Here is a 21,005-nt window from a genome sequence, read left to right as displayed (position 1 = left end):
AAGATGGGCGAGCGCTTTCCAATCCTATTAATTTTGTTATTTTTGCCTTTCAGCTAGGAGCTGTGCCGCCAAACAGCTGTTGTCCAGGTCCAACCTACAGGTAAATTCTACGCGAATGCGAGGTCGTCCAATGCGGTAAAGCGATGCGGTGACGCTGTCAAATCGATACAAGGGCCTTCGACAGTGTCCGTTGCTTGTATAAATTATACTCTCTTCTGTCAATCATACACCAGACGATGTCCCCTAAGCCAGTCTTTACGAAAGTTTTTGGTGGTACGATGAAACGTTTAATATCTACGGTGCTGCTAGAGCATACCGTTAATTAAGAAAGCTCTTGTGTTATTTTAGGCACGATGTAGTTGAGGGCTCTGTATTAACTTCTGCGAATTGGAGTCGTTTAACACGCACCAGAATATCAGTAGATGACGGTTACTGCATTCCGTCTTTATCAAACTCTGGCCGCTGAAGCCGGTTTTGAACGCTTGATCGCTTGCTGTAGAAAACCCGCCGCGGTGGCTCAGTGATTAGGGCGCTCGACTACTGATCCGGAGTTCCCGGGTTCGAACCCGACCGCGGCGGCTGCGTTTTTATGGAGGAAAAACGCTAAGACGCCCGCGTGCTGTGCGATGTCAGTGCACGTTAAAGATCCCCAGGTGGTCGAAATTATTCTGGAACCCTTCTTCTTCTTCTTCTTCTCCTCAAGTAATATGGCACATACCCACCTCCACTACGGCACCTCTTCTTCCCTTCTACTTTCACTCCCTCCTTTATCCCTTCCCTTACGGCGCGGTTTAGGTGTCCAAAGATATATGAGACAGATACTGCGCCATTTCCTATCCGCAAAAACCAATTATTATTATTATTATTATTATTATTATTATTATTATTATTATTATTATTATTATTATTATTATTATTATTATTATTATTATTATTGATGTAGAGCTCAGAAGCCCAACGTCGTAGCCATCACGAGAGGTCCCTCGCCCTTTAAAAAAACAATAAATGAAAAAAACGAGCATGACGGCAACTATCACTCCTTGTTTCAAAGGGGACGCTTTTGTCTTCCATTCATATATCCAGCCTAGTGTTCCTGTGTATATGCTTCCGCAGGGAGCAGAGCTGCGCGAAGGCCCACCATTATGTTCCAAGGTCTGCGGGAAAGCAGCTTCTCGTGCGGCAGGAGGAATACTAGATGGCAGTTTGGAGGCACCCCTCCTTTCCCGCCACGGTGGATCAGTGGTTAGGGCGCTTGACTACTGATCCGGAGTTCCCGGGTTCGAACCCGACCGTGGCGGCTGCGTTTCGATGGAGGCGAAACACTAACGCTCCCGTGTGCTGTGCGATGTCAGTGCACGTTAAACATAATAAAATTAATAATAATAATAATAATAATAATAATAATAATAATAATATTAATAATAATAATAATAATAATAATAATAATAATAATAATAATAATAATAATAATAATTGGCCTTTGGGGAAAGGAAATGGCGCGGTATCTCTCTCATATACCGTTGGATACCTGAACCGCGCCGTAAGGGAAGAGATAAAGGAGGGACTGAAAGAAGGAAGAAAGAGGTGCCGTAGTGGCGGGCTCCGGAATAATTTCGACAACCTGGGGATCTTTAACGTGCGCTGACATCGCACAGCACACGGGAGCCTTAGCGTTTTGCCTCCATAAAAATACAGCCGCCGCGATCGGGTTCGAACCTGGGATCTCCGGATCAGTAGCCGAGCGCTCTAACCGCTGAGCCACCGCGATGGTGGTCGAAATTATTCCGGAGCCCTCCACTACGCACCTGTTTTTTCTTTCTTTCACTCCCTCCTTTATCCCTTTCCTTGCGGCGCGGTTCAGGTGTCCGCCGATATGTGAGACAGATACTGCGCCATTTCCTTTCCCCAAAAACAAATTTTCAATTCTACCCCCCCTTTTCCCTATAGACCTCCTGCATGTTTGTAAACAAACGAGGTGGCGCTGCAGTCGCTAGCGAGCTCGTGGTAGGCAAAAGGTCGGGGAGTGGCGTCGCGGATAGGTGTTGAGCGCGGGTTTTCAAGGCTTGTAGGCGCGTTTCCAGTTTCTGCGAATCATAGCAATGGTCGATGCTTCCAACTTAGTAATTTGTTGAAGTACACGAGCTCGCGTTGGCCACGTGCGGCCTTTAAAGAGAAATAGTTTTCCACAGTATTGTATATATGGTTAGCAGTAAACATGTAGAAAGCGTTCCTGCCTTTTATTTATGCGCTAGGCATTGAATAAAACAAGTTTTGACACTCTGCGCTAGCCGGAATGATTTTACTTCGGGACAATAATGAGGGGAAGTGCTGGCCTTGTTTCGTCGGAGCAGACATTCGCTCATCGTCTGCTGACATACGTACGTGTCGCGCTGTGCGAAAAGTGGGGACAGCGTCGTGTCCCTGATCTCCTGTCTCGCTTAGCGCTGTTTTTAGCCGCATTACCACGCACCAGCCAGGCCGACTTGTCTTCTTGTTAAGCTGGTCGATTCGGCGAAAATTTTTGATTTCTAGAAATATTTTCTTTCCTAGCCCTGAAGTCTAGTTTCGCGACGAAAAATTATAGCAAAATATTGAGTACAAATTTATAAATTACGCTTTTTAGAAGTGTGGTCGTCAAAAATTGTGAGATAATTTCTTTGATTTCAGTGCCGCATTTCTTTGACCAAAGCGAAAGCGAAGATGCCTTAAACGAGGGAATAAATTTTAAGGTTCGTTTTGTGACCTCTCACATTTTCTGCGACTGGATCACTCACCTTCGTAATTCGCATGAAAATCAAATTATTCCATTTGTCGCAAATTATTCCTGAGACGTTGAGGAGCGTAATAAAACTCTCGATTTTATTCCCTACACGTGCAGTACTGTGTTAGTTATTTCTTGTAAGAAACGTTTTCATGTAACTATGCATGCATAAGTACTGATCATATAGAAAAAGAACTAATTGCATCATCGTACAGAACAGGGCTTTATGTACATGCTGGCATAAAAAAACTGCGCACTATCTACTCAATTATTTGAGACCTTGGGAGGACTTGACGACGGTGTTAGTTATAATTACCCAGAACTGCACCAGGTATAGCTATAAATAAAAGGAATTACTGAAACTGGCGTAGGAATTTCATATTTGCACCAAGTTTAGTTACATATCGCATGCATGAATAACGAAAACACTTTTCATTGCCGCGTCCCCTCTCAATCTCGCCACGTGTCTGTTAGTAGCACGCCTGCGGCTGCTTCTTTCCAAACAAGCTTCGCGATCATGTACTACCTCATGAAACATGACACATGCATGATGCAATGAAAAAGCATATGGCGTTTAGCACACTGAGGTACGCTATTCTAACCACAACAACGCGACCGCGCAACAATGACACAACTTACAAGACTTCTTTCTACTCGAATGAAATAATTACGTCGTCATATCAAGAAACAGTTTCAAGTAAATATTAAATGTCATAAAACGCGCCATTAAAACATGGTGTGCTATTAACAAAAGAACGCATTCCTTGGGGGCGAGTGAACCTGTCGGCGCCCCGTGCACTCCGGCTCAAGGTGATAAGTACGTGTGCAGCTGCATATGTCTTTTTTTCCTTGAGCAATTATCAGCCTACTATCCTGAAGCTCAGCTGGATGAACGCAGTAACTTGCATGCTATTAAGTGCATTGAGTGGCAGTGCCTATCGGCTCCCAGACTTCGTGCTTTACTACCGTGGCCCAATGCCTGTTAGCCAGTTTCCGAATGCGGCATTTATGCGCGAGAAACCTATCGAGGCTAATTTAATATTTTTATGCTACTACGCGGATCCAGCAGTGACGCAGCTGGTCAATATATGCTGCTTCTGGAGTGCACAGGCTTGAAGCAGCCGCCGGTAGCTGCGGCAGCTGCGGTAGGCACGGGCAAGCGGAACCTGTTTTGCCTACCATGCGAAAGTCGCTGCTAATGGACCTCCTTCACCCCGCGACGTGACGAAGATGCGGTGGCGCTGATGTCAGCAGCGACTTTCGCATGGTAGGCAAAACAGGTTCCGCCTGCCTGTGCCTACCGCAGCTGCCGCAGTTACCGGCGGCTGCATCACGCCTGCGCACTGCAGAAACAGCATGTATTGACCAGCTGCGTCACTGTTGGATCAGCGTAGTGGCATAAAAGGAAACTTAAACTAGCCCCGATAGGTTTCTCGCAGCTAAATACCACATTAGGAAACTGCAGCTAACAGGGAATGGGCCGCGGTAGTAAAGCGCGAAGTCTGCTAGGAGTCGATCGGCACTGCCACTCAGTGTATAATAGCGTGCAAGTTACTGCGTTCATTCACCTGAACATCAGCATAGTATGCGTATAACTGCGCGAAGAAAAGAAGCACATATGTAGCTGCACACGTATTTGTCACCTTGAGCCGGTGTGCACGGGGCGCCAGCACCTGGTTCACTCGCCCCCAAAGAAATGCGTTCTTTTGTTAACAGCACAGCATGTTTTATGGTATTTAATATTTACTTGAAACTGTTTCTTAATATGACCGACGTAATTATTTTATTCGAGTAGAAAGAAGTGTCTGGTAAGTTGTGTCAATCTTGCGCGGTCACGTAGGCGTGCTTAGAATAGCGTACCTTAAGTGCGCTAAAAGCCACATATGCTTTTTCATTGCATGATGCATGTGTCATATTTCATGAGGTAGTACATGATAGCGAAGCTTGCTTGGAAAGAAGCAGCCGCAGGCGTGCTACTAATTATATAAATATAACAGACAGGTGGCGAGATTGAGAGCTAGGGACGCGGCAATGAAAAGTGTTTTCGTTATTTATGCATGCGACATGTAACTAAATTTGGTGCAAATATTAAATTGCTACGCTAGTTTCAGTAATACCTTTTATTTTTAGCTCTACCTGGTATGGTAATTATAATTAACACCCTTGTTATAAGTCGCCCCAACGCCTTAAATAATTGAGTAGAAAGTGCACAATTTTTTTTTATGTCAGCATGTTCACAAAGTCCTGTTCTGTATGATGACGCGATTCGTTCTTTTTTTAGCTGATTAATATTTATGCATGCATTGTTACATATGAAAACATTTCTTACAAAAATAACATAGTATATTGCACGTGTAGGGAAAAAAAATCGAGATATATTACGCTCCTCAAAGTCTCGGGAATCGTTTGCGACAATGATTCTGAATCATTCTATTTTCATGCATTTCGAAATTACGAAGAGGTGAGTGATATGCTAATCGCAGAAGATGCACGTGAGAGGTCAGAAAACGAACCTTAAAACGTATTCCCTCCTTAGATTATGGCCTCTGATAAATTTGGTCAAAGAAATGCGGCACTGAAACCGAAAAAAACCTCAAGGAAATTACCTCACAATTTTCGACGACCGCACATCTAAAAAGCGTAATTTATAAATTTGTACTGAATATTTTGCTATAATTTTTCGTCACAAAACAAGACTCCAGGGCTAGGAAAGAAAATAATTCTAGAAATCAAAATTTTTAACCAAATCGACCAGTTTAACAAGAGGAGAAGTCGGCCTGGCTGGTGAGTATCAAGCGGCTATCCTTATCTAGATAAATATCCTTATCTGAGAAGGAATTCAACTATCTTGATGCTAACTTGTGCCACGTGCGCCCGCATGCCAGTGTCACGTGATGGATTCTGCTGTCTATCAGGTGTGATTACGAATCTTGTATATATGTGGTTTTCCTTGCAGTAAACCTCAGCTGAAGTTCCGCGTTGTGTCTTGAGCATTCTTCTCTTCGTCCCTCGTCGTTTTGCGCGGTTGCAATATGCGCTCCCCTACAATACATACGTGGCGAACTATTTCTCTGAATACGCCGCACGTGGCCAACGCGAGCTCGTGTACTTCGAGAAATTACTAAGTTGAAAGCACCAACCATTGCTGTGATTCGCAGAAACTGAAAACGCGCGCTCAACACCTCTTTGCGACGCCGCTCCCTGGCCTTTTGCCTACCGCGAGCTCGCTAGCGACTGCAGCGCCACCTCGTTTGTTTGCAAACATGCAGGAGGTCTATACGATGACTATAGTACAGTGGCTAGAATTGGGAAGTGTGATTACCGCAGAGCGGCCCCTATGGGTACTATGGGAGCCGCTGGCGCTGCCTGGCGATGCCGCCGCGAGGTGGCGCTCGATTCCGGTTGCACGTCGCGTTGAGCGCTGCAGCAGTGTCTGTGTGCTGCGGCCTTTCAACGTGTGCTTTCCGAGTTTTTTCCTCTCGTCGAATCGTGAACTTCAGTTATACACCGGAAAAAGACTGCGGTTAGCTGTCCGTATTTTTCCTGTTAAGCTTGGTTGGCGTGGTTTACTTCGAACACTGTGTTGATGAGGCACAATGAGCCGCCGTCAAAGTCATTGCTTTGTGCCCGGATGCACAAGCGGGTACAAGTCATGCAAGAATAAATTATCGCTGTTCGGAGTTCCAAAGGAGGAATCCGTTTTTCAGCAGTAGCAACGGAACATACCGAGAGCGGACAAGCTGCTTGATAGCGACGCAGCCGCGTGTGAGCTGCACTTCGATGAGCAGTTTGTGTCACGGCACTTCGAGCATTCCACTGATGGCCAGACAGTGCGCTTGGACCGTAGCAGACCTATTCTTCTGTCGGGTGCTGTTCCAACAATATTCCCCAATGTGCCCAAGTACCTTACGAAGCCGGCTCCTAAGATAAGAACGCCTAAGGAAAGGTCTGACTTTCAGTTATGCTTTTCATCTTTTCAGTTCCGGACTCCTACGTGGCCTCTTTTTCTACAAGAGCCAAATTGACAAGACATGGTGACTATCGGCAGCAGACCGAACATTTCATTGCATTCATGCAGAAGCTGATTACCGTCATGGCATCAAGACTTCCAGCCAGTGCCCTCAGACCGAATTCTGTAAAGGAGCAGGTGCTGAAAGATTTCCTGCTTTACGCCAGCGAATGGGAACCTATCACAGGCCCCACAAAAGCAGGCTCTTTGTCATCAAGTACGGCAGAAAGGTTGAAGGTGACCCTGCAAGCAACGTTGGAGCTTCTGACGTACCTAACAGAAAAAGTGGATGACAAATACCTTCTAACTTCACGCCTAATCCAGGATGCAATAGAGAAGTTGTTCGGCATAATCCGCCAATTTTCAGCCTTGCAATGACCATCCGACATCCGCACAATTTCTGACTCCAGTTAACTGCCTCAGCTTCAATAATTTAGTTAATGCTCTGGACACCGACAACTGCTCAGGAGGCACACTTCTGTCACTTGTAGGAACAGCTGAGGCAGCCAATCAAGTGGATGACTTAATTGGCGCAGGACGAATAGAGGTAGCCTCGAGAGTACTGGAAACGTCATCCCTGTACATTGACCATTTTATTTAGCTGGCTCTGTAGTCCGAAGTAAAATACTGACAACAAAATGTCAGGACTGCTTTGAGCGGATGCATCCCTCTCATCCTTCACTCAGTTTTGTTACAAAGGGGGACTTCTGAATCCCTCAAAACAGCTTTTTTTCATTTGTTGAAGCCTTGGAGGACACCTTCACAATGTGGTTCAGCTGACATAAGATTCAAAGAGACAGCTGCACTGATATTTTGCACTGCATGCAAAATGTGCCCTCTATAGGATGTGATGCTCACAAAGAATCCTTGGCCAGCAACGTAGTGAAGTTCATTTTAACACGGCTGCACTTCTATGTCACGTCTCTCAACAAGGAAAGAACATCCACCCGTGAAAAGAAAAAAAAACATCTGAAGATGCACCCAACCACATAACAAACACAGAACTAAGAATGTTTGCCGCTTGTTTTGTCAATGCCTTGACCTGCTGAATAAAATGAATGCTAGCGAAAAGGACAAATGGATGTACTTAATTTTATGCTTAGTTTGCATGCGCAGCGCCATAATGTCGGGTTTTGTTATTAAGTTTCAATTATTTTCAGCATGCAGTAAATCTAAATTCAAAGTAATGCATGTTTCCTCAAGTCGAGTGAAGGAGCTAACAGAAAATGCGACTTAGTGACCTACAAGAGGCAACGAAAGCTCAGAAGCAACTACAGTAAGATCATTTTCTCAGTATTACTCACGGAACAATTTCGCGGTGATTATATATTTCTGACTTCGCATACACGGCATCGGCAAATTCACGCATTGCCGGGAGGGAGTCTTTACTCACTGGAATAAACAAAAATAAGAGCACTACAGCGCTCACAATTTTTTTTGTGACAAAAATCATCGAATGACTTTATTATACATGCATTTATTTAAAAAGGCATGTAGAAGACGCAGCCGACAAAAGGCACCGCGACAACAGCAAAATAGTCACCGCCGCGGACCGCCGCTCCCGACCGACGTGTAAGCGAGCGCTAGCGCCACCTGACCGAAGCATCCGCGAACTTCAGGCGAGCGGCCGCGCCGTGCTGACACTCACACTTCCCCTATTCCAGCTGCAGTAACTATAAACAAGCGTCAGGCTGTGACGTCATGGAGATGAGGTGGCGCTAGTGTCCGTAGTGACCTTCGTTGTGTAAGCGAAAGGCACGTACCATCCGCAATCGGTGTGCGATGCTTGCGTGTTTTTGAACGCAGTTCGCGACATGCCGACAAATTTTGCGGCGGTTGCTCGAGCCTAACGGCAGAACAAAGGAAGCGGCATAAGTTTCCCCAAGTTTACCGTGGTCCGATAGGGGCAAAAGCGATGGCCAGCGGCTGTGGGGCAGGAAAAGTTCGGCAACGGATTGGCTTCGCGGCTAGTATTGCATTTCTGCATTGTGATCTGGTATAGTTTCTCTCTTAATGCTCATAAGTGCCCTTCAGTCGCACGGCGCACAGTGCAAGAATCAACGTCTGAAACTCATTCGCGTTCTGTCGAGCTCTCATTGCGTCAAGTTGAGACGCGATATTCTGTGTGCGCGAAATTTTAAGTTTGACCAAGGGCGACAGTTTCAGATGCCAATCATCCGAACTACGTACTGGACATCTCTATGCTCAAAAAAGACAGAACAGCTGCTGCCAGTTGCCTCCTGCGTTCGCAGCAAACGCGACGTTTGAAGAGCACTGCCCTCGGGTAGTAGTACGTACAACGCGTAGTTTTTCTCTGTTTTCAGTTTCGCGAGCTTCAACAAGTATTTTCAACACGGGTCTTAGAAAGCGATTAAACGTGGCTAGGATCTCGGCAAAGTCACGCAGTGTTATTTCCCAGATTACCTTGAATTATTCCATCTCAGGTCGATCGGAACCTGGCGCAAACAGTAAATGCCACACCAAAAGCCACTCTGAAAGCAGAATAAGGCGCGCACCTGAATGCAAACTATGGTATAAAAAGCAGAATGACTTAAAATATTTGTCTCTCTAGAGCAAACGTAAATTTTGCTGGAAGCTGGAGGAAAATTTCTATGTATGCGCGTGTGCAGCTTTTTAAAAGCCAACGATACAAAAAGAGCATTGCTGTGAACATCACCGGTGGCGCGAGACCTCAACTCCGGCTACATATGTCTATTTCATCAAGCAGAATAAAGCATTTAAGTTCGCTGCGCACTCAGCCAAGCTCGAAAGAACAGAGAAATCGTATTTGCTTTATTCAAAGTAAATGTATGACTTAAATGTTCAGAATGTTCCACGTTCTCCGGAGTGAAGTGGCTCGGTGAAAACAGGAATCGCATCACAGAGTTCGTCATGTGAAGAATCTGCTTCGCGCGCATCGCGTCGTCGAATACTTCTTGCACTTAGAAATCGGGCATTCTGTATCTGCACAGAAGTTGAGACTGTAGACGATTAGTTTTCGTGTGTAACTCGTGCTTTCTCGGTTTCATTCCCTCCGTAAAGAGTGGATGCGAACACCGCAGCCGAAGTGAAAACCGGAGTGCTAACGCACCTAATCAGCATTAAGCCTAACAAGGCAAATACACCGTTCATTTTTTATTCGGTCCCATATCGCGTCTGGTTTTACTTCGTCAGCCGTTATAGCGGTTATAAGTTTGTTCTCTTACTCTCTTACTCCTTTGCTTCTCAGCGGACCGCAGAGGTGGCCTAGTGGTTGAGCGTACGCCTCGCATGAGGGAGGTGCGGGGCTCGATCTCCAGTGCCTTTGGGTAACCACCGGTAAAACAATCGGTACAAGCTTTTCCTGGCCTGGTACTCGGCTTAATTAGGGTGAAATTCTTAGGAAGTGGGTCTTTGACCCCACCTCAAGCAAACGAAAATTACCGTGAGCCGTGGCGCTCTTTGGTCGTAGATTTCCTTGCACCACCATAAAAAAAAAATTCACTACCATCTTGCTTCTCAACGTCCCATGTGCCCCAACTTTTGCAAAAAGTGACAAACGATAAGGGCAGAGAGCAGCCTGAGTTGAACTGAACTTTATTTCGGAACATTTATACAAAGCATGCTTGAAACAACATCTGGATCCCTAGCTAAAACTAGTTGGATCCATGCAAATCTTATTTAGTGAAACTAAGTGCAGGCATGAGCATGAAGGCTCTTGCATTCAAATAGAAAGTTGAAATCTACTTCGTCAACAAAGGTAAACACTATACAAATATGTATATGCATACAAATACGAAGTCTCTACACAATCCAGCATACAAAGAAAAACAACCTGCAGAGAAAGTACACTCTCGTCACTCTGATTTATAATTTTTTTTAACGGGAGTGGAAAATTACTGCTTTGCTTCACATCATCTGTAAGGGCATTCCACAGCGCTGTCCCCACATGAGCTTTGGTCCTTTCTCCATAGACATCTTTCGTCTTCGGAAGAATGAAATTTGCATGTGTAGTGTGTTACGGGTGCGACTGTGATGTAAGAGTCAAAATGGATGAGTGTAATGGGTAACTGTCCACAAGATATGCATGTACCGTCAGTAGAATCCTGTATTCAATGAACGATTTTAGTGGTGGAATATTCATGTGTTTAAAAAGAGTAGCAGTGTGCGAGTTGTAGTTCGACTGTGTAAAGAACCCAATTGCCCTTTTTTGCAAAACCCTGAGCGGCTCCAAATAAGACTAGTAGGTGTGACCCCAGTATTCAATGCAATATGACAACTGGCTTTTAAAAGTGGGAAAATAAATAATTATGGGTGTCTCCTTGCCAAAATACTCACGGCATTTATACAGTGCAAAGCACGCTGCACCTAACATTTTAGAAAATGCCTGAATATGGGCCTTCCAGTACAAGTTCTCGTCCAGAATTACTCCGAGATACGTGACCTTATTGACAGGCTCAATAGGATCACCAAGCTATTGCACTGCAGGCCAATTTTCTGGAATTATTTTTCTTGGGCTCTTAAATATAACGCATTTTGTTTTATTAACGTTTACAACAAGTCTGTTGGAGATAAACTAATTACTCAAAGTTTCGAAATCCCGGTTAGCCATGCTAATTATTTCAGATGCACACCCATGTGCATATAAAAGAGCTGTGTCGTCAGCATACGTAAAAACAGAGAACTGCTTTGTGAAGTGTGGTAGGTCATTGATATACAATGAGAAAAGAATCGGACCAAGGACTGAACCCTGAGGCACGCCCACAGTAACTGCTTCAAAATCATCCAGTTGGACCATTTGGCGCATGTTATTAAGATAACTTCTGAGGAGTTCTATGCCAACCCCTCTAAATCCATAATGCATGAGCTTCCTCAGTGAAATATCATTATCGACAGAGTCAAATGCTTTCTTCATATCCGAAAAAATTCCTAAGACTATTTGTATTACCATTTATAAAACAGTTGATTGTATTTGCTAAAGATACTACTGCCGTTCCGGCAGATCTATTAGGTCGAAATGTGTGTTGATGAGGAGACCGTAGGGTTTCGTGCTCGAGAAAAGCCTTAATTCTGTTAGCAACGAGTTTTTCAAACATTGTGTTGATACAGCTTATAATAGAGATGGGGCAATAATGGTAAACAAGGTTTCGGTCTCCATTCCTGTATATCGGCACTATTCTAGCTAACTTAAGTAAGTCCGGATAGGTAGCAGTATAGAAGGCGAGGTTGTAGATTTTTTCGAGTGGAACACATAAATATTTATGCAATTCTTTAGCACAATTGAGGCGATCCATCACACCCCACTGATAATTTGGACAGAAAATTATGAACTGCGGAGACTATCTCATCCACTGTAATATCGTGGTACGCAAAGGTAGTTAAGATATGTTGTGGAGACGCGAGGTATTCTGCTGAAGGACAGCTATTTCCTGTTTTTGCACCAACAATGGAAAAAAATACATTAAATAAATTAAATGTGTATTTTTCTGTGCCACGTCGCGTGTTTTGGTATGGCAACGGCACCGCAATCTGGTGTAACTATGAAGAAGCCTTTGCTTCCATAGCTGAAAACCAGACAGCAGCACCCATCCAGTCTCGCACAACAGCAGCTAACTTTTTGTACTCAGAAGAGCCACGTGCACATTGCTACACGGTGCGATATTTTGTTTCTTATCAACAACTAGACGTTATTTGCAAACTTTATAGTATATGAAGCGCATCAATTATGAGACTGGAAACATTTGTCCGCAATGAAATCGATAAAAAGTCTACAGCCTCATTGCGCAAGGCGTGCGAACTACATTACGTTGCTCAGGAGCAACGTCGGGCACTTGTGGGTGGCATGAAATAATGAGAAAGCTTAGGGCCCCGAGCTCTCGCAATTGACTGTCGCAATTGACAAACTGGTCACAGAGTGCAGAATTTCTTTCGATTTGTCTTTTTTTGTGCTTGCATGAAGTGAGAGAAAACAATGTCTTTGTATTCAGATGGAGAAATCGAGACGACGGAGGGCCTTCACGGACGAGGAGATACAGGAGACAATTTTTTTGCCTGATGGGGAAGTGTCCGATATAGACGTCGACAGCGACCGCGACGATCCTGACTGTGAACCAAGGGAACAAGATTTTTTTCATAACTGCCCTTTGGAATTTGTCGCTAACCTTCGGAGCGACAATGCACCAGAACGCGAGAACAACGAAGCGCCAAGCGCGCCCCTGAATTTCTGTCAAGCATCTCTCAAAAACCTAGGGGCGGTAAGAAACCAAAAAAAGAGAAGCCAACGCGGAATTGGCAACGCAAAGACTTACCACACGTGGATATTTCATGTAAAGGCGAGCTGCCACCCCCACCTGCCGACGTGCTCGCTTCTTACATGTACTTTTCAGCATTATTTTACGCTGGGATGGTGTATACTTTGCGCTACCGAACGAATCTGTTCTCTGCGCACAAGAATGGTACTTCCATCGGCGTCAGACATGAGGAGATGCGGGAGTATTTATCAATCCTTGTGATATCGGGAACAGTACGCATGCCCCTTCCGCATTTTTTTGGCAGAACGGAGCCCGTTTTGCTGCGGTGGCTGACTTGATGTCAAGAAATCGCAATAGGCCATCCACCAGTGTCTGCACATGAACGACAACTTTCAAGCGAAGCCAAGGAATGCGGAGGGCTACGATCGTCTGTACAAGGTTGTAAAACAAAATATGAAAAATGTGGCACCGGATGAGCGCCAAAGCACTGATGAACAAATTATCCCCTTCAAAGGGAGATCACCTCTCAAACAATATATGAAGACAAAACCCCGCAGGTGGGGATACAAAGTCTTCACGCGCGCAAGTTCCTCTGGAATTATTCACGACTTCCGCATTTACAAAGGCAAAACCACCACAAATGAACATGGATTTGGCATATCTGAAGATGTCGTAATTGACTTAGTACAGGACCTGGAACCGCATATCAACCACGAACTATATTTTGATAATTGGCTCAGCGTCTGCGGCTTGTGGAGGAATTGAAGCCGAGAGAATTTTACAACGTTGGGACAGTGCGAGCTGTCCGAACAGAAAAATGCCCTCTTGCCACCGAAGCAACACTGAAGAGCCAAGGCAGAGGATCCGTTGATTTCCGGACAGACGCCAAATCAGAGATTGAAGTCACAAAAAGGTATGACAACAGTTCTGTTGTCCTCGTGACGAGCTACGCAGGGGTCCAGCCGACCGACGCATGCAAACGATGGTGCACGAAATTGAAACGCACCATTCACGCTTCTCGTCCTTTTCCGCGGTCGCCGAAAGGCGAACCGAGGCCGTCTGATGGCTGTGGAAGGCGTTCCAGGCCATTTCAACGGAAACTACGGCGGTGTGGATGAGGATCGCGGACCCTGGGCTGTCGGCCTGTATTGGGTTTCCACGGGAGAAACCCGACTTTTTCAAGTCGAGAAGCGGGACGGAGGCACCCTTAAGGCGATCATCACCGACAACGTCCTGCCGCAGACGAAGGTAGTCACTGACGAATGGCGGGGCTACAACCTGGAGACCCTGCAGGACGCGGCCGGCGACATGGACCTCGAGCATGACACAGTGTGTCACGAAGTCAACTTCGTCGACCCGACCACCGGTACGCACACGCAAAACATCGAGCAAGCCTGGCAAAAAGCTAAGAGCGTGCTGGTGCGCACCGGTGCTGGTACGCCAGGCCGCGATACGTCAAACGACAACTGAGTCGCGTGAATGCGCTCATTTCGAGTTTATTTCAAGTATAGCACGCCATTAACACGCCGTAACACGCTCGCAAGGGCCGTACACCGGCAGATTACGCCAGGCGTACCCGCCTCCGCGAGACGTCAAACGAAAACTGAGTCGCGTTAATGCGCTCATTTCGAGTTTATTTCAAATATAGCACGCCATTAACACGCCGTAACACGCTCGCAAGGGCCGTACACCGGCAGATTACGCCAGGCGTACCCGCCTCCGCGAGACGTCAAACGAAAACTGAGTCGCGTTAATGCGCGCATTTCGAGTTTATTTCAAATATAGCACGCCATTAACACGCCGTAACACGCTCGCAAGGGCCGTACACCGGCAGATTACGCCAGGCGTACCCGCCTCCGCGAGACGTCAAACGACAACTGAGTCGCGTGAATGCGCGCATTTCGAGTTTATTTCAAGTATAGCACGCCATTAACACGCCGTAACACGCTCGCAAGGGCCGTACACCGGCAGATTACGCCAGGCGTACCCGCCTCTGCGAGACGTCAAACGACAACTGAGTCGCGTGAATGCGCTCATTTCGAGTTTATTTCAAGTATAGCACGCCATTAACACGCCGTAAAACGCTCGCAAGGGCCGTACACCGGCAGATTACGCCAGGCGTACCCGCCTCCGCGAGACGTCAAACGACAACTGAGTCGCGTGAATGCGCTCATTTCGAGTTTATTTCAAGTATAGCACGCCATTAACACGCCGTAACACGCTCGCAAGGGCCGTACACCGGCAGATTACGCCAGGCGTACCCGCCTCCGCGAGACGTCAAACGACAACTGAGTCGCGTGAAAGCGCGCATTTGGAGCTTATTTCAAGTATAGCACGCGACGAACACGCCGTAACAACTCGCTAGGGCCGTGCACCGGCAGATTACGCCAGGCGTACCCGCCTCCGCGAGACGTCAAACGACCACTGAGTCGCGTGAATGCGCGCATTTCGAGTTTATTTCAAGTATAGCACGCCATTAACACGCCGTAACACGCTCGCAAGGGCCGTACACCGGCAGATTACGCCAGGCGTACCCGCCTCCGCGAGACGTCAAACGACAACTGAGTCGCGTGAATGCGCTCATTTCGAGTTTATTTCAAGTATAGCACGCCATTAACACGCCGTAAAACGCTCGCAAGGGCCGTACACCGGCAGATTACGCCAGGCGTACCAGCCTCCGCGAGACGTCAAACGACCACTGAGTCGCGTGAAAGCGCGCATTTGGAGCTTATTTCAAGTATAGCACGCGACGAACACGCCGTAACAACTCGCTAGGGCCGTGCACCGGCAGATTACGCCAGGCGTACCCGCCTCCGCGAGACGTCAAACGACAACTGAGTCGCGTGAATGCGCGCATTTCGAGTTTATTTCAAGTATAGCACGCCATTAACACGCCGTAACACGCTCGCAAGGGCCGTACACCGGCAGATTACGCCAGGCGTACCCGCCTCCGCGAGACGTCAAACGACAACTGAGTCGCGTGAATGCGCTCATTTCGAGTTTATTTCAAATATAGCACGCCATTAACACACCGTAACACGCTCGCAAGGGCCGTACACCGGCAGATTACGCCAGGCGTACCCGCCTCCGCGAGACGTCAAACGACAACTGAGTCGCGTGAATGCGCTCATTTCGAGTTTATTTCAAGTATAGCACGCCATTAACACGCCGTAAAACGCTCGCAAGGGCCGTACACCGGCAGATTACGCCAGGCGTACCCGCCTCCGCGAGACGTCAAACGACAACTGAGTCGCGTGAATGCGCTCATTTCGAGTTTATTTCAAGTATAGCACGCCATTAACACGCCGTAACACGCTCGCAAGGGCCGTACACCGGCAGATTACGCCAGGCGTACCCGCCTCCGCGAGACGTCAAACGACAACTGAGTCGCGTGAATGCGCTCATTTCGAGTTTATTTCAAGTATAGCACGCCATTAACACGCCGTAAAACGCTCGCAAGGGCCGTACACCGGCAGATTACGCCAGGCGTACCCGCCTCCGCGAGACGTCAAACGACAACTGAGTCGCGTGAATGCGCGCATTTCGAGTTTATTTCAAGTATAGCACGCCATTAACACGCCGTAACACGCTCGCAAGGGCCGTACACCGGCAGATTACGCCAGGCGTACCCGCCTCCGCGAGACGTCAAACGACAACTGAGTCGCGTGAATGCGCTCATTTCGAGTTTATTTCAAATATAGCACGCCATTAACACGCCGTAACACGCTCGCAAGGGCCGTACACCGGCAGATTACTCGAGGCGTACCCGCCTCCGCGAGACGTCAAACGACAACTGAGTCGCGTGAATGCGCGCATTTCGAGTTTATTTCAAATATAGCACGCCATTAACACGCCGTAACACGCTCGCAAGGGCCGTACACCGGCAGATTACGCCAGGCGTACCCGCCTCCGTGAGACGTCAAACGACAACTGAGTCGCGTGAATGCGCGCATTTCGAGTTTATTTCAAATATAGCACGCCATTAACACGCCGTAACACGCTCGCTAGGGCCACGCACCGGCAGATTACGCCAGGCGTACCCGCCTCCGCGAGACATCAAACGACAACTGAGTCGCGTGAAAGCGCGCATTTGGAGTTTATTTCAAGTATAGCACGCGATGAACACGCCGTAACAACTCGCTAGGGCCGTGCACCGGCAGATTACGCCAGGCGTACCCGCCTCCGCAAGACGTCAAACGACAACTGAGTCGCGTGAATGCGCGCATTTCGAGTTTATTTCAAGTATAGCACGCCATTAACACGCCGTAACAAGCTCGCTATTGCCGTGCGCTCGAAGATTACGCCAGGCGCACCCGCCTCCGCTAGACATCACACGACAACTGAGTCGCGTGAATGCGCGCATTTGGAGTTCATTTCAAGTATAGCACGCGATTAACGCGGCGTAACACGCTCGCTAGGGCCATGCACCGGCAGATTACGCCAGGCGTACCCGCCTCCGCGAGACATCAAACGACAACTGAGTCGCGTGAAAGCGCGCATTTGGAGCTTATTTCAAGTATAGCACGCGACGAACACGCCGTAACAACTCGCTAGGGCCGTGCACCGGCAGATTACGCCAGGCGTACCCGCCTCCGCGAGACGTCTGACGACAACTCAGACGCGTGAATGTGCGCATTTCGAGTCTATTTCAAGTACAGCACGGCACCCGCCTGCGCGAGATATCATTTTCTAACATGACAACTGAGTTGCGAGACTTCCTTTCCTCAGAAGAAACCAATTAGACAACCGCCACGGACGTGCTCTCCCGCTTGGCTAACAGTCGACGGCCGCTCCATATTGCGCTGCTCTAAGAGGCTTGGCGGTTCCGGAGCGAGGCAAGAAAGTAAAGGAGGGAAGGAGGGAGGGGGGGGGGGGGGGGGGGGGTATGGGGCAGTCTGGCCAAACTGGGTTTGATCTTATAGTCTGGCAACACTCGAACCTGGCAACACTGGGAATTGTGTAGTCTGGCAACACTATAGCGTGGCAACATTGGAATAGCAGACGACGGGTACGATTCACGGAACCCTACCCAACGCGGCAACGCCTTTATGGGTGCTGACATGCTTATCGAACTGTTCCGCACCGACCACAAATTAACAAAAATGGTACATGGATATTGTTTTGGTTCATCAAAGTCTCCATTGTGAATGGATGACTTCTGTACATGCGGCACTGCATGCAATTGGGCATCAAGAAGAAACTGCCTCTGCTCACCTTCCGCTGACAAATTGGGCAAGCCCTGGCTCAAGTAAGCACGAAGCCGCTGAAGAGAAAGCCCAGCACGGCAGTCACTGCTACAACCAGGTCGAAATAACGCAAGCACATGACGTCGCATCCGGTTTGAAGAAAAGACTTCACGTCCGTCAATTTTTTTGCTGTTTGGGACATGTTTGAGCCGAGCCGAGCATTGCTTTCAGTACCACTAAGGCCGGTCGGCGGGACGGACGTGCGATCGTGTTGCACGTGAGTTATGGCTAATTTGGGGGGCCGCCTGCCTGGCGTTGCATATGTCTCCTCGCCCAACGTCTCCTCTCCTCCTCCTCCCCTTCTTTCTCCCCTTCTTTCTCTCCTCCTTTACTTCGTTTCACTCGCCCCTTCGGCAGACAGCACCTCTCCTCCTCTACATCGTTTCGGGGAGCAGCGGCGCTTCCTTCCCTTCCGTCCTCCTCTCCCCCACCCGTCTCCTCGGGACCCGCCACGCCCTATCGTATCTCCAGCGCTGCATGCTAGCTCGGCGTAGCGTGCCTCGATGGGCCAGCGCCGCTTTCAGCTGCCGCGAGGAATTCAGAAAATTTGGTGTTCTACCTTGACAGAGTGGTACCAGAGATAGTTTAAACAGTGAACCAGAGGTAGTTACTCTAAAGTAGACTATCTTTCGCAGCTAACCTGCCGATAAAGTCGGCGCCTTATGAACAGTCGGTGCACTATGCGTGTTGGTTCTCTCCTGTAGCGTTTATTCTGCGCAGCATTCCTTCATAACAGCTTTCTTGCAACTTGCGCAGCATATTACTGTTACTGGATTACTGTTACTGTTACTGGATACTGTTACTGGATAACAGTCGCTTTTGACCGTTACTGGAGAAAAAAACCGGCCTTGCGTTCGCGTTACGCAGCCACGGCTTCTTTGCTTACTGACGCACAGAAGATAGGTTTGGCGCCAGGATATTCGTAGTGAGCTGGCGCAAAGAAGGAGAGAGGAGAGCCTTCCTGCCTTCGTGGCATTAAGATAAAAGAAATAATAAACTGAACAGAAAGCTGCGACGAGAGCTTCACATACTCGCTTACCCGCAAGAGCGCATAAATAATACGGCTGCCTTACTGCGAAACGCCCTTGCGATCAGGTTGTGAAGCCAAAGCCGCTCGGCAACTTTTGATGGGGCCTGGCAGGTTTTAGCACTCGCGCAAGTGCACGCGCTTGTGATCCGGTGGCCAAACATGCGACTTCTGACAGCGTGGTGCAGAACGTGCGGTATGTGCCGAGGCGGCTGTAATCGGGAGAAGAAAGGCCGCGACGCGTAACGACGACGACGGGCTTCTAATCGGAAGAAGAAAGGCGGCGGAGAACGCACAAAACTTGCAAAACCGAGGCGAAAACGGGCCACGCCCCTTTGCTTCAAGTGAGCTCGTAGTGTGCGTGATGTAGCAGTCAGAGACCAAGTTATGAGGGTATGTTGTGTTCCCGGATGTTCTGCCCGCACTAATGAAATGACCCGGCTATTTGGCTTTGTTCGCGACAGCGCGCGCCGAAAAAAATGCCAATCGCAGGTCAAACCAGACTGCGTGAACAACAGTAAACCTCTAAGTATGAGAGGTAAGGCATGCGAAACGCTTGCTTTCCAGAACAATTTCTTCTTCGGACGGAGGGATAATGCACTACTTATCTTTGCATCCTCATAATTATTTAAATTAGCAGCCATGAAACGCACCTTCTCGCATTGATTTCACGGCGAACGAAAAGCTGCCTGAGTGGCAATCTTTGGCCAATATGCAACTGCAGCTCGAAATAAGTGATCGTGATTGTTGGAAAAGTAATTGAAGTGGAAAGTATTCGGGTCAAAAGGTCGCACTGGAATATGCTGCGCAAGTTGTATGGAAGCTGTTATGAAGGAACACTGCGCAGAATAAACGCCACAGAAGTGAACCAACACGCATGAGTGCACCGACTGTTCATTAGGCGCCGACTTTATCGGCAGGTTAGCTGCGAAAGATAGTCTACTTTAGAGTTACTACCTCTGGTTCACTGTTTAAACTATCTCTGGTACCACTCTGTCAAGGTAGAACACCAAATTTTCTGAGTTCCTCGCGGCAGCTGCAGTTTCTTCTTCAAAACGGCGCGCCGCCGCATTACGCTCAGTGCAACTGACCGGGCGGGTGAGACCCCCCATGTCCCCGCCGGTAGCGGTGTCTTCACCCTGAAAGCGGCGCTGGCCCATCGAGGCACCCTACGCCGAGCTAGCATGCAACGCTGGAGATACGATAGGGCATGGCGGGTCCCGAGGAGACGGGTGGTGGAGAGGAGGACGGAAGGGAAGGAAACGCCGCTGCTCCCGGAAACGATGTAGAGGAGGAGAGGTGCTGTCTGCCGAAGGGGTGAGTGAAACGATGTAAAGGAGGAGAGAAAGAAGGGGAGAAAGAAGGGGAGGAGTGGAGAGGAACGCCAGACAGGCTTCGGCCGGAATTTGTTCTTTCTATCTCTTGGTATGCACATACTGAGCGATTGCCTGTTATCTGAAACTCGGCATTCCGTTGTCAACTTCCTTGCGCCCGAATATTTTGTGTTTGCAGACAACCCAGGACTAGCACGGAGCCCGCTTGCCCGCCAGTGGACCCAAAGGTCCGGAGGGAAAGACTTAAGGGAGCTGCTGACGCGAAGGACATGGGTTCGATCCCGGCCGCGGGTGTCGAATTTTGATGGAGGCGAAATTCTAGAGGCCCGTGTACTGTGCGATGTCAGTGCACGTTAAAGAACCCCAGGTGGTCGAAATTTCCGGAGCCATTCACTACA

At 48.1% G+C, this 21,005-nt stretch overlaps 1 protein-coding gene and 1 long non-coding RNA gene across 3 annotated transcripts in view; one reads left to right on the top strand and one right to left on the bottom strand.

Annotated features, from left to right (window-relative positions):
• LOC144128829 (glutamine synthetase, mitochondrial-like) overlaps positions 1 to 18,515 on the bottom strand; it is a 53,603-nt gene extending 35,088 nt beyond the window's left edge. Inside the window, exon 1 of one of the 2 annotated variants that reach the window (XM_077662580.1) lies at positions 18,215 to 18,515. In XM_077662580.1, the coding sequence (XP_077518706.1) occupies positions 18,215 to 18,335 (121 nt within the window). In that variant the 5' untranslated portion in view covers positions 18,336 to 18,515. The remainder of the gene's footprint in view (positions 1 to 18,214) is intronic. The other variant, XM_077662579.1, reaches the window with a different exon arrangement.
• On the top strand, positions 51 to 13,233 carry LOC144128831 (uncharacterized). Its single transcript, XR_013313833.1, has 3 exons — positions 51 to 100; positions 6,742 to 7,055; positions 12,737 to 13,233. It is a non-coding gene; the product is annotated as an uncharacterized LOC144128831 (long non-coding RNA).
• Positions 18,516 to 21,005: the final 2,490 nt, after the last annotated feature.

This window comes from Amblyomma americanum, chromosome 4, assembly GCF_052857255.1.
Source record: "Amblyomma americanum isolate KBUSLIRL-KWMA chromosome 4, ASM5285725v1, whole genome shotgun sequence".
Lineage (NCBI taxonomy): Eukaryota > Metazoa > Arthropoda > Arachnida > Ixodida > Ixodidae > Amblyomma > Amblyomma americanum.
The sequence above is the reverse complement of the archived record's forward strand: the minus strand, read 5'-3'. Positions and strand labels throughout refer to the sequence as shown.